Genomic DNA, 14039 nt, shown 5'->3' with positions numbered 1-14039 from the left:
CCTGGGGGCGTGGGGCCTGGCCTGCTCCTCACTGGGGAGGGGGCTGCGGGGGTTCCAGGAGGGAGAGGTGATGCAGGTGCGGCCCCTGGGGGCGTGGGGCCTGCTCCTCACTGGGGAGGGGGCTGCGGGGGTTCCAGGAGGGAGAGGTGATGCGGGTGCGGCCCCTGGGGGCGTGGGGTCTGCTCCTCACTAGGGAGGGGCTGCGGGGCTTGCAGGGTGGAGAGGTGATGCGGGTGCGGCCCCTGGGGGCGTGGGGCCTGCTCCTCACTAGGGAGGGGGCTGCGGGGGTTCCAGGAGGGAGAGGTGATGCGGGTGTGGCCCCTGGGGGCGTGGGGCCTGCCTACTTTTCAGGGAGGGGGCTGTGGGGGTTGCAGGAGGGAGAGGTGATGCGGGTGCGGCCCCTGGGGGCGTGGGGCCTGCTCCTCACTAGGGAGGGGCTGCGGGGCTTGCAGGGTGGAGAGGTGATGCAGGTGCGGCCCCTGGGGGCATGGGGCCTGCTCCTCACTAGGGAGGGGCTGCGGGGCTTGCAGGGTGGAGAGGTGATGCGGGTGCGGCCCCTGGGGGCGTGGGGCCTGCTCCTCACTAGGGAGGGGGCTGCGGGGGTTCCAGGAGGGAGAGGTGATGCGGGTGCGGCCCCTGGGGGCGTGGGGCCTGCCTACTTTTCAGGGAGGGGGCTGTGGGGGTTGCAGGAGGGAGAGGTGATGCGGGTGCGGCCCCTGGGGGCGTGGGGCCTGCTCCTCACTAGGGAGGGGGCTGCGGGGGTTCCAGGAGGGAGAGGTGATGCAGGTGCGGCCCCTGGGGGCGTGGGGCCTGCTCCTCACTAGGGAGGGGGCTGCGGGGGTTCCAGGAGGGAGAGGTGATGCGGGTGTGCAGGCCACAGAAGACCCAGGTGGACACAGGGGACCTTGGCCCAGCCCTCAAAGGGGTGCAGCCCAACAGTGCCGTGGGTCTCAGGGGAGGGGCCGTAGGGACCCCCTGGGTGGCTTCAGGGGGATCTGGCAGGAAGCTGGACTTTGTCCCAAGACTGGGTGGGGGCCCTGGGGGGTTGGGCAGGAGGGGACAGAGAGCAGTTTCTGCGGAGCAGAGTGGGTGTGGGGGCGTCCTCAGGCCAGGCTCTGCCTCCACGTCCTGGTGTCCCCCTGCCCCTCCTGGCTGATCTGAGGCCTGTGTCTCAGCTCCTCCTGCCCCACCTTGTACTCTCAGGGCTGTGGAATGCTGCGTGGCCTGCAGAGGGGTCAGTGCAGCCCAGGCCAGATGTCAGGTGAGAACCATGGGGTGAACGCGGGGAAACACAGGAAAGATGTCAATGAATGAGAACCGTGGGGTGAACGCGGGGAAACACAGGAAAGATGTCAATGAATGAGAACCGTGGGGTGAACGCGGGGAAACACAAGAAAGATGTGAATGAATGAGAACCGTGGGGTGAACGCGGGGAAACACAGGAAAGATGTCAATGAATGAGAACCGTGGGGTGAACGCGGGGAAACACAAGAAAGATGTGAATGAATGAGAACGGTGGGGTGAACGCGGGGAAACACAGGAAAGATGTGAATGAATGAGAACCGTGGGGTGAACGCGGGGAAACACAGGAAAGATGTCAATGAATGAGAACCATGGGTTGAACGCGGGGAAACACAGGAAAGATGTGAATGAATGAGAACCGTGGGGTGAACGCGGGGAAACACAAGAAAGATGTGAATGAATGAGAACGGTGGGGTGAACGCGGGGAAACACAGGAAAGATGTGAATGAATGAGAACCGTGGGGTGAACGCGGGGAAACACAGGAAAGATATGTATGAAGAAGAATGGCCAGGCCAAGGGTTGGGGGGTGCCTAATGTGTCTGTTCTTCTCTGACAGTCGTGCAGGAGCAGAGCTCACGGCAGCCTGCGGCCGGCGCCCCCTCGCCTGGAGACAGCCGTCCTCTTGCAGGGTCTGCTGTGCTGGAGGGAAGGCTGCTGTTGGAGGTGAGTGCCACCCTTGGTACCTCGAACACTTGACACTTGGTACTCCGTGTCATGCACGTTCAGGCTCAGTCATACTCCGTGTCACACGTGTTCAGGCCCTCACCCAGGAGGCCCTTAGGTTGTGAGGTTTGTAACTGTCAGGAAGCGTAGGCTCCAAAATGTGTTGAAGAAGGGTGTCCCTGGGTCGGGGTCAGCCTTGGGTGTGAGCCTCGTGGGCTGGGACAGAGAAGGCAGCCCGAGAGCTCTCGGCCTTGTGTGCTGCATCAGGAAATCATCCTCATTCTGCGCCGTCTGCTTTTGCTTGTCGGTGAGAGAACCTTGTACAAAATTAAGCCTTTTTTCCCCCAAAATGAAGGATTTGGCAAAGTCTGCATTGGGCTTCCCTGGTGTGGTTTCAATCTTGGGGTGGCCTGTGTGACACCCTGGAAGCTCTGGGCCTGGGCAGGAAGCTCTGTGGTGAGGGGGCTTTTCACCCCATCTCCCCCATCCCCATGACTCTGAAGTGCTGAGTTTTCCTGTGCTGTAAGGCGGGGCCTGTTACCCCTCTGGGAGGGGAGACTGTGGACCATTTTCCTAAACAAGATAAGATGGTGGCATGGAGCCTCCGGGGTGAATCCATTCGCCATTTTGAAGATGAAGGAGGTTGCTGCCTCCACCAGTGGCTGGAGAGACATGGGCCCTGGGTGGTCCCAGGATGGGGTTGGGTGGGCTTGCAGGGAGGAGGCGGGGACAACATGACATTTCCCGGGTAACAGGGTGGGCTCCAGCCGGAACTCAGGACCCCTGGGTGGGGCAGGAGGGCACCAGCCAACCCGCTCCAGATGAGAGGGTACTGGGGCCCTGGTGGCAGGCTGCCCCACAGCCAGCAGCCACTAGTCTCCCGTGGAGCTCTGCACCCCCAGTGCCTGGGAGGGGCTGCTCGACCCCCTGCCCCAGATCCTCCTGTGTGTCTCCAGGTCAGTTCACAACCCCCAGCTCGCTCTACTCTGTCCCCGCTAGTGAATGGGTCCCAGCTCCTGGGGCCTGGGAAGCCTGGAGCCTGGGGGAGGGAGGCCTGGGCCTGGTTCCCTGCTGCTGGACTTCCCGCCCTGCTCCCAGCAGCGTAGGATATTTTGGAGCTACCTTCCAAGAAGGCTTTGGAAGAGGCATGGAGGCTGGGGGTCAGGGTCCGCCCGTCTGCTCCTGGCACTGTGGCCCTCCTGCTGCCTGGCCTGACTCCCCTACCTGGCCAGAGTGCTGGTCACACCCACTCTGTTTTGGGGGAGGTTGAGCAGTTCCTGAAGTCTCAGTCCACTGCGTCTGGTTCATGTCCTCTGGCCCACGGAAATTTCTGGAAGTTTGCTTAGATTGCGTCTGGTAGGTTGTATGGTGAGGGTTCCTCACTGATTGCCAGGGCAGTGAAAGGGGTTATATGCTCTTTTTGAAGCTTAAAAATATTCCAACAGGGCAAAATAAGCAAAGCAAGCAACAACAGCAGCAAATCCCAGCTTTTATTTCTAATCTTCAATCTCTTCACAATAAACTGAAAAAAAGGGGAGGTTTATGGCAGGGCACCCTAAATCCATAAACAGCCTTGAGCCGGCGCAGGCTTCAGAGTGCCTGTGGCCACGGTCTGTTGATTTAAGGTGAGGAAGTTAAGGCTTGGGGCCACCAGGTGCCCTTTGGGGCTGAGCTGGACCCAGCGCTTCTGTTTATTTATTTATTTAAGATGCTCCACACGTTCAGAGAGACTTTAGTAATGATCTGGAAATGACCCCTGAGAGTGTAGTCTGGACCTGGTGTTTCTATTTATTTATTTATTTATTTAAGATGCTCCACACGTTCAGAGAGACTTTAGTAATGATTTAGAAACGACCCCTGAGAGTGTAGTCTCAACCTGGTGTTTCTTTGTCCTGAGTTCACTGGCTTGTCCTCCAAGCCCCCGGCCTTCCCCAGGGAAGCCAAGACAGATGGGCCACAGCCCGTGGCTTCCCCTGGTGCACATCTTGGTGCAGGTGCTAAGAGTGGGAGGATGGAGGAGTGGGGAGAGGTGGGAGACTGGAGAGGGAAACAAGGAGGAGGGCTCCAAAGACGTGTGAGCACACAGAGGAGGCCCTGAGCTCCCTGCACAATACGAGTCAGAGCTTCTAGGTTTTCATTCTGTTTTTTAGGTGGGCTACAGGGCTGTTGGGTTTAGCATGACTCACTGGAGCCACGGATGTGGCCTGTCTCGGGCTAGGATGCTGTCTGTCACTGACTGCTTAAGTTCAGCTAGAATTCAAGTGTATGGTTACTGCAGGATACATTTTCTAACACTTATTTAAAAATTTACATACACTAAAGTTCATTCTTTTCGGCATTCAGTGGGATGTGACTGCCACCGTCACGAAGATTCGGAGCCATCCCCTCCCCAAACATTTCTCCTCTGCTGCTGTTTGCAGTCACAGCCCCCTGCCCCCAGCCACGGCCGATGTGTGCTCCCTCCCTGCAGCCTCTCCCTTGCCTTTCTCTGGATGTCTTCCACACGGAGTCACACGCATGGCCTTTGGAGGCCAGCTTCAGTCAGCACAGTGCTGTTGAGATTCGCCCACGGTGCTGCGGGTCACCAGCTGGTTTCTTGTTATTGCTGCCAGTTAGGATTTGGGCTCATCCACGGTGCTGCGGGCCGCTGGTTTGTTTCTTGTTATTGATGAGGTATGGACCGACCCCATGTGTCATTCAACTGTTGAGGGATATTTGGGTTGTTTTTAGGTTTTGGTGTTTATGAATAGAGCTGCAGTCAATAGACGTTCACGTACAGGTGTTTCTATGAGCGTAGGTCTTCGTTTCGTGAATAGTAAGCTTGTTTTTCACTCTTATCCCCCAGCAGTGAATGAGTGTTTCAGTTGCTCAGCATCTTTGGGTTTGCACTTGGTATTACTTTTTTCAAAGCCATTTTAATACTGGAATCTTGTTAGGGTTTTAGTTTGGATTTCCCTGTGACTAACAATGCTGCGTATCTTTTCATGTGCTTATTTGCATCCACGTGTCATCTTTGGTGAATGGTCTTTCAGACCTTTTGTGCATTAAGAAAACCAGCTCATTTGCTTGTTTACTATTCAGTTTAGAGATCTCTTTATATATTCTGGAAACATGTCCTTTCTCATATGTATGATTTATAAATATTTTCTCGTAGTCTGTGGCTTGTCTTTTTATTCTCTTGACAGGATATTACAGATAGTGAAAGTATCCATTTTGATTAAGTTTAATTTATCAATTTCTCTTTTTGTAGATTGATTTTGTTGCCACATCTCATTACCTAACCTAAGGTTACAAAGATTTTTCTTTTATGCTTTCTTCTAAAGTTGTATAGTTTCATATGTTACATTCTGGTCTATGATCCACTTTTTGTTAACTTTGGTATGAGATGTGTGAGGTAGGGGTCAAGATTTATTGTTTTTGCATGTGACTATCCAGATGTCTCAGCACCATGTATTAGAAAGACTATCTTTTTATACTGAATGGCGTTTATACCTTTGTGAAAAATCAATTGGCTGTATTTTTGTGGATCTGTTTCTGGACTCTGTATTCTGTTCTATATATCTGTATTTTTAACCTTTTAACAATACCACATTATCTTACCTACTATAGCTTTAAAATAAGACTTGATATCAAATAATGTGAATCTTTCAATTTTATTCTTCCTCAGAATTGTTCTGGCTATTCTAGTTCCTTTTTTTTCCATATAAATTTTAGAATTAGCTTATTGACCGATATCTACAAAAATCCCTGCTGGGATTTTGATTGAGATTGTGACATATCAGTAAATCAATTTGGGGAGCATTGGCATTTGAACAATACTGACTCTCCCAATCCATGAACATGGTATGTGTCTCTATTTAGGTTTTCTTTAATTATGTTCATCAGTGTTTTGTAGTTTTCAGCATACATATCCTGCATATTTATGTTAGATTCATGTTTAAGTTTTATATTTTTGTTCTTATTGTAAATGAGACTTTTTTAATTTCAATTTTTAGTTCATTCCTAGTATATAGAAGTACAATTTATTTTTCTAGGTTGACTTTGTATCCTATGACCTTGCTAAACTCATTAGTAGTCATTGGAGCTTTTTAAAATAGATTCCATGGGATTTTTTAAAACATAGATTTTATTAGTCAGGAGTCTCCAGAGATACAAAACCAATAGGTTATATGTGAGGAACCTTATTAGAGGAATTGGCTTACATGATCACAGAGACAGACAAGTTTCACAATAGGCTGTCTGCAAGCTGGAGAACCAGAGAAGCTGGTAGTGTGGCTCAGTCCAAGTCTGGAAGCCCCAGAACTAGAAAAGCTGATGATGCAGCTCCTAGCTCAAGGCCAAAGGCCTGAGAACCCCCAGGAGGCCACTGGTGCAAGTCCTGGAGTCTAAGAGCTGAAGAATCTGGATTCTGATGTCCAAGGGCAAGAGGAGAAAAAGGCATCATTCCCTGGAAGGGAGAGAAAGAGAGAACAGAAAGCAAATTCTCCTCTTCTTGTGCCTGTTTTTCCCAGCTGGGCCTCCAGCCAGTGAAACTGACCCACATTAAGGCTGATTCTTCCTCTCTCAGTCCACGGAATCACATGCCAATCTCCTCTGGAAACACTCTCAGAAACAATTCTCCACCAGCTGTCTAGGCATCTCTCAATCCAATCCAATCGACACTTGAAATGAACCATCACATAGATTATAATTGTTGTCTGAGAATAGAGTCGGTTTTATATTTACTTTTTCAATCTATGTGCCTCATTTTCCTTCCTTATTGCACTTCTAGGATGTCCAGTACAGTACAGAATAGGAGTGGTCAAAGAGGTTATCTGCCTTGTTCCTGATTTTAGGGGGAGACCTTTAGTCTTTCAACATTAAATATATTAGCTTAGGTTTGCTTTTTTTTTTTTTTTTTGAGACAGAGCCTCACTCTGTCACCCAGGCTGGAGTGCAGTGGTGCAATCTCGGCTCACTGCAATCTCTGCCTCCCGGGTTCAAGCAATTCTCTGCCTCAGCCTCCCAAGTAGCTGGGATTACAGGCATCCACCACCACGCCCGGCTAACTTTTTGTATTTTTAGTAGAGACGGGGTTTCACCATGTTGACCAGGTTGGTCTTGAGCTCCTGACCTCGTGATCCACCTGCCTTGGCCTCCCAAAGTGCTGGGATTACAGGCGTGAGCCACCGTACCCAGCCTGCTTTTTTTTGTTTGTTTTGTAAATGCCTCATATCAGATTAAGAAATTTCCCTTTTATTCCTCGTTTTCTGAGAGCTCTTATTGTGAATGGATGTTAAATCTTGTAAAATACTTTTTCTGCATTTATTGAGATGATTATGGTTTTTCTTCTTTAGACTGTCAATGTTGTGCATTACATTGATTTTAAAATGTTGAACTAACCTTGCATTCTTAAGATAGATCTCATTTCTATTTTGCCCAATTCAATTTGCTACTACTCTGTGGGGACTTTTATGCCTGTGTTCATGAGAAATACTTTTTGTGGTTTTCTTGTAATGTTTTTGTTTGATTTTGATGAGTTTGAATATCATGGTAACGCTGGCTTCTTAAAATTAATTGAGGGTATTCCCTTCTCTTCTATTTTCTGGAAGACATTGTGTAGAATTGGTATTATTTTCTCCTGAAATGTTTGCTAGAATTCATTAGTTAAAACATCTTGTCTGGGAGATGTCTTTGTTAGAAGATTTTTAAACCATGAATTCAATTTCCTTGGACTGTTGAAGTTTTTCTTAGGTGAATTGTACTAGTTTGTGTCTTTCAAGGAATTGGTTCATTTCATCTACTTTATTGAATTTGTGATATCAGAGTTGTTCATGACATTACCATGTTGATCTTTTAATGTCTGTAGGTTCCATGGTGATGTCTCCTCTTTCATTTCATCGGTAATTTGTGTCTTCTCACTTTTTCTTGGTCAGTTGAGTTACAGGCTTATCAATTTTACTGATTTTTTTTCAAAGAAGCAGCTATTGGCTTTATTTTCTGTTTCCAATTTTATTGATACCTGTTCTTATCTTTATTATTTTCTTTTCTTTGTTTGGTTTGGATTTAATTTCCTCTTCTTTTTCTAGAGTTTTAAGGTGGAAGCTTAGATTATTGAATTTGTCTATTTGTCTATTTTCCATTTCATTAATTTCCACTCTTCTTGTTTGTAATTTATTTCCTTCTACTTGCTCTGGTTTTAAATATTTTATTTTTCTTTAGATACTTAAGATGGAAGTTTAAATCACTGATTTTTTTAACTAACCATTCTTACTCTATAATGTAAGCATTTAATGCTATGAGCTTCTTTAAGCACCTTTACCTGTATTACACAAATTTTGGTATGCTCCGTTTTCATTTTCATTTAGTTCAAAATGGTTTCTAATTTTACATGGAACTTTCTCTTCAACTTGTGTTATTTAGAAGTATGTTGTTTAACTAACAAATATTTGGACATTTTCCAGGTATCCTGATGCTATTGAATTCTGGCTCAATTTTGTTATGGTCAGAGAATATACTTTTTAATGATTTCTATTCTTTTATATTTGTTAAAGACAATTTTAATATGGTGTGTCTTGATGACTGTTCACTGCACTGGGAAAATAGGGGTATTCCACTGCCATTGTGTGAGTTGTTCTGTAAACATTAATTATATCCAGTTGACTTGTTGTGTTCAAGTTATTCTTGATTTCCTGTCTAGTCTCAACCTGAGAGAAGAATGTCAACATCTTAAAGTACAATTGTGGATTTTTATATTTCTCTTTTTGGTCCTTTCAGATTTTGCATTATGTATTTTGGAATTCTGTTTTAGGGTACATACTCATTTAGGATATTACTGTGTTTTCTTCATGAATTGACCCTGTATGTAAAATGCCTCCTTATTCCTGGTAGTTTCTCTTGTTCTGAAATCCACTTTGTCTGGTACTAATATAGCATTCCAGCTTTCTTTTCTTTTTTTTTTTTTTTAATACAGACAGGGTCTTGCTCTGTCACCCAGGCTGAAGTGCAGCAATGTGATCATAGCTCACTGTAACCTTGAACTCCTGAGTTCAAGAGATCCTCCCGCTTCAGCTTCTTGAGTAGCTGGGACTACAAGCATGTGCCACCATACCCAGCTAATTAAAATTCTTTTTTATAGAGATGGGGATGTCCCTCGTTGCTCAGGATAGTCTAGAACTCTTGGCCTCAAGCTGTCCTCCCACCCCTGGCCTCCCAAAGTGTTGAGATTACAGGTGTGAGCCACCACACCCAGCCCCCAGCTTTCTTTTGATTAATGTTTGCTTGGAATATCTTACTCCATCTTTTTACTTTTAATCAATTTATGTCATTATATTAAAAGTGTGTGTTTTGTTGGCAGTATGTAAGTTGGGCCTTTATTTTTTTTGAATCAAGTCTGACAATCTCTGTCTTCTAATTGGTGTGTTTGGGTCATGTGTCATGTATGTTGACCCTGTATGTAAAATGCCTCCTTATTCCTGATAGTTTCCCTTGGTAATCATTGATATTATTGGATTTAAGTCTACTGCTTTATTATTTTTCTATTTTTTGTTCTCCTCTTTCATCTTTTCTGCCCTCTCTTTGATTATGGGAATATGTATTGGTATTACATTTTAGCTTATCTATTCGCTTTTGGGTGTATATTTTCTTATTTTTTAGTAGTTGTTGTAAGGATTATAATATATAAATCCTACTTTACAAAGTTGAAATTTTACTACTTCAAGTAAAACCTCAAAACCTTAAGCCACATAAATCCTCTTACACTTTCGCTTTATATTTGTCATATGTATTACATCTACATACATTAAACCCTCCAGACAATATAATTTTTTTGAGATGGAGTTTTGCTCTTATCACCCAGACTGGAGTGCAATGGCATGATCTCGACTCACTGCAACCTCCACCTCCTGGGTTCAAGCGATCCTCCTGCCTCAGCCTCCCGAGTGGCTGGGATTACAGGCGTGCGCCACCATGCCCAGCTAACTTTCATATTTTTAGTAGACGGGGTTTCACCATGTTTGCCAGGCTGGTCTTGAACCCCTGACCTCAGGTGATCTGCCTGCCTAGGCCTTGCAAAGTGCTGGGATTACAGCCACTGCACCCGGCCCAGACAATATAGTCATAAATATTTTAAAGAACTTGAGTTTAAAATAGTATACATATTTTCCCAGATACTTGCCACGTCTGTTCTCCTTTGGTTCCTGAGGTTTTGCATTTCCCTCTGGTATCAGTTCTCTTTAAGAACTCTCTTTAGGCCGGGCGTGGTGGCTCATGCCTGTTATCCCAGCACTTTGGGAGGCTGAGGCAGGCAGATCACAAGGTCAGGAGTTCAAGATCAGCCTGGCCAACATGGTGAAACCCTGTCTCTACTAAAAATACAAAAATTATCCGGGCGTGGTGGCACATGCCTGTAATCCCAGCTACTCAGGAGGCTGAGGCAGGAGAATTGCTTGTACCCGGGAGGCGGACATTGCAGTGAGAAAAAACAAAAACAAACAAACAAACAAACAAACAAAACTCTCTCTAGCACTTCTTATAGTGCAGGTCTGCTGGTGATGTGTCTTTTATTTATCGTTTTTTTTTCTTTTGAGACAGGGTCTCACTCTGTTGCCCAGGCTGGAGTGCAGTGGCATGATCATACCTTACTGTAACCTTGAACTCTTGGACTCAAGAAATCCTTTTGCCTCAGCCTCCCAAATAATTAGGACTACAGGTGCACACCACCATGCTCAGCTACTTTTTAAATTTTCTGTAGAGATACAGGGTTGCTATGTTGCCCAGGCCAGTCATAAACTCCTGACCTGAAGCAGTTCTCCTGCCTCAGCCTCCCAAAGTGCTAGGATTACAGGTATAAACCACCATGCCCAGCTTCGCCTCCATTTGTGGTGAATACTTTTGCTGGGTATAGAATTCTGGGTAGTTATTTTTTGTCTAGCACTTTAAATTTGTTGTCCACTATCTTCTGGCCTCTGTGGTTTCTGATGAGAAATTCACATTCATTCAAATTATTGTTCTCTGTGTGTTATGTGTTATTTTTCTCTGGTTACCTTTATGACTATTTCTTTATCTTTAATTTTAATTTTGATGCTTAATTATGATGTATCTGAGCTTAGGTATTAGAGATTGTCCTGTTTAGGGTTCGCTGATCTTCTTGAACCTGTTCATTTATTTCACCAAATTTGGGAAATTATTCTTTATGGCACCCATCTTTTTCTTCCCCTCCATTTCAGAGACTCAGTTGATGAAAATGTTAGACTTTTTAATATTTCCTCACAGATCTCTGAGGCTGTGTTCATTTTTTTTCGATGTTTTCTTTCTCAGACTAGATAACTTCTGTTGAACTGCCTTTAACTTCACTGGTTCTTTTCTCTGTCGCCTCCATTTGCTATTAAACTCATCCAATGAAATGTTTACTTCATGTATTTTATTTCTCAGTTCTAAAATTTCAATTTCATTCCTTTTTTCAGTGTCTGTGTATCTGCTGGGACTTTTTAGCTTTTTTTTAAATTTCAAGAGTCTTTACCTTTCCCTCATGGAGTATGGTTATATTGGCTGTTTAAGATCCTTATCTATCATTATATCATCTGTGTCATTTCAGAGTTTATTCTCTGTTTATCATCTTTTCCCTTGAATATTAGTCCCATATTCTGGTTCTTAGGATGTACAGTAATTTAGGATTATGTGATAGACAGAATAATGGGCCCAAAGCTGTTCACATGCTGATTCCCAGAGTCTGTGAATATGTCACTTTACGTGGTAAAAGGGATCATGCAGATGTGATTAAGCAGGTCTTGAGGTGGGGAGATTATCCAAGCAGGTTCAATGTAATCACAAGAATCCTTAAAAGTAGAGAATCTTTCTCACTGGGCCAGAGAAAGAGATGTGGTAACAGAAGAAGGGTCAGAGTGATGCTGCATAGCTGCCCTTGGCCCTGAGCCAAGATGTGGAGCGCAGGCAGCCTCTTGAAGCTGGGAAAAGCAGCAAGATGGTTCCCCCTAGGCCTGCAGATTCTGGAGCACAGCCATGGGGCTCCTCGCTTTAGCCCACGGAGATCATTCCAGGCTTCAGCCACGGGTCTGTAGGGAAGGTGTTTGTGTTGTTGGAAGCCATGAGTGTGTGGTAATGTGCTACAGCAGTAACAGGGAGCTAACCCAGACTTCATCCCGGACACTTTTCACCTGTGCCCTGAGGCTCTGGGTCCTGAGGCACCATCTAGGGAATGTGGATTATTTTTTGTTTTGTCTTAGTCACAGCCAGCCCAGTAGTGAGGCTCAGCTTGCAGGTTCTCTCTCCTTCTGGGAGCCTTGTTTCCATATCGGTTTGATTGTCAAAGCCTCTGCTGCATGGGGTGGGTCTGCCCCTGACGGGCAGTCCTTGGGGCCTTGGGCACAGGTTCACGTCAGTGCAGCTCAAAGTGCTTTACGCTGTGTCTCTGGTGTGTTCCACACCTGCAGCTTGGGATGAGCCAGGACACATGTCAGTTCATACACAGAAGCGGGGTCCTGTCTCCTGATCTCTCGTCTGCTTACGTCCCCCACCCTGCTGCCTCCTGGGGATGACTCCTGGTCTTCTGATGAGAAAGACGATGTTTCTCTTGGGGTCATAGCTGCCATTCCTGCTGCATGGTTCTGTGCAAACAGGCTTGCTGCCAGGGCAAAGTGGTGAGAGAAAGGGAGGAAAAATAATGAGGATTGCCCTCTTCTTGTACAGCAGGGACCCCATTGTGGGGGTCCTCCATCCACAGGGACGGATTTTCTCTCCAGGTGCTTATGGGCACACAAACCTTTGCCACAGCAGCCACAGCAGCCACGCAACAGGCACACAACAGCCACACAGCACGTCCCTCCACCTGCCTTTCACCCTGTCTGCTGAGGGATGAGGCACTGTTGGACGTCCTGGGACAGGGACCTGACCTCCTCAGCCTCTTCTGTGGCTTCTGACAGCAGCAGCGGTAATACTGGTAACACATAGTGGTGATGGTGGTGGACGCTCGTGTTTTCTGAGTGTGATCGTGTGTCCATACGCTGTACCTGCCGGAACTCGGCGACACCATGTCAGCTTCCTGGGGCAGCCTTAATGAATGACTGCAAACTGCGTGGCTCGAACAACAGGGGTTATTCTTCACAGCCTGGAGGCCAGGAGCCAAAACCAGCACCGATGGGCTGCAAGCGAGGTGTTGGCAGGACGGGCCCTTGCCAAAGGCTCTTGGGGAGAGTGTACTCCACACCCCCTCGCTTCTGGAATGTTCTTGTGAATCTGCATCTCTGTCAGTGTGTCTGGGTACAAATCTCCCTCTTATAAGGACAGCAGTCATACTGGATTTAGGGCCCACCCTAATCCAGTGTGACCTCATCTCAGCTTCATGACATCTGCCACTGTCCTATGTCCCAATACAGGAAGGTCACATTCATGGGTTTGTAAGGAAATGAATTTTGGAGGACACCACTCAGCCCAGTACCACTGTGCTTACCTCACAGCTCTATCGCACCAGACAGGGGAAAGCTCAGGTTGAAGGAGCTCAGGGTTGGGGCAGAAACTCAGGCCTCCCCCCTCCCGAACCCAAGCCCCGAACTGCTGTCGTACACAGGGCTCGGTGCGACTCCGCCCGGGGCTGCCCCAAGACTGTGAAGCTCATGGACTCACGCAGTCATCGATGACCCTGTGGGGAGGGTGCATGCCATTACCTCTGTTTATGCTTGGGGAAACTGAGGTGTTGTGAGGTTGTATCTGTCACACCCTTGTAAGGAGGGAGCCGGGGTCCCCACTGCTGCTTTTCTCCCAGGGGGAGCCTGGAGGAGTGGGGTTTGGACACCTGGCAGGTCTCTTCCAAACCAGGGCGTCTGCGGTGGCCCTGAGCCGAGGCTGCTTCATGCCAGGCAGCCCTGAGGGGCCGAGCCGACTGGAGGGGCACAGCCTGGCATGGGGCTTGGTGACATGAGGAGCGGGGGTGTCAGAGCCAGGGGCACCGTCCTCCCATTGGCCAGGACGAGGACTAAGCTGTGACCCCTCTGGGCCCTGAAGAGCATTTCGGGGGACTTCAGTTTCAAACCTCGAAGCCACTGGGCAGAGGTTCCGTCCCGCTGGCTGGACGGAAACA

The 14039-nt window shown here is 47.4% G+C and overlaps 1 protein-coding gene across 4 annotated transcripts in view; it reads left to right on the top strand.

Moving 5' to 3' along the window:
* The window catches only part of AHRR (aryl hydrocarbon receptor repressor), a 115031-nt gene that overhangs the window by 52338 nt on the left and 48654 nt on the right, over positions 1 to 14039 (top strand). For all 4 annotated transcript variants that reach the window (XM_055367781.2, XM_063700890.1, XM_063700888.1 and 1 more), the window contains exon 4: positions 1860 to 1966. In XM_055367781.2, the coding sequence (XP_055223756.2) occupies positions 1860 to 1966 (107 nt within the window). The remainder of the gene's footprint in view (positions 1 to 1859; positions 1967 to 14039) is intronic.

The sequence above is a fragment of the Gorilla gorilla genome, chromosome 19 (genome assembly GCF_029281585.2).
Source record: "Gorilla gorilla gorilla isolate KB3781 chromosome 19, NHGRI_mGorGor1-v2.1_pri, whole genome shotgun sequence".
In the NCBI taxonomy this organism is placed as follows: Eukaryota; Metazoa; Chordata; class Mammalia; order Primates; family Hominidae; genus Gorilla; species Gorilla gorilla.
This window is presented reverse-complemented; position numbering and strand designations above follow the sequence as displayed.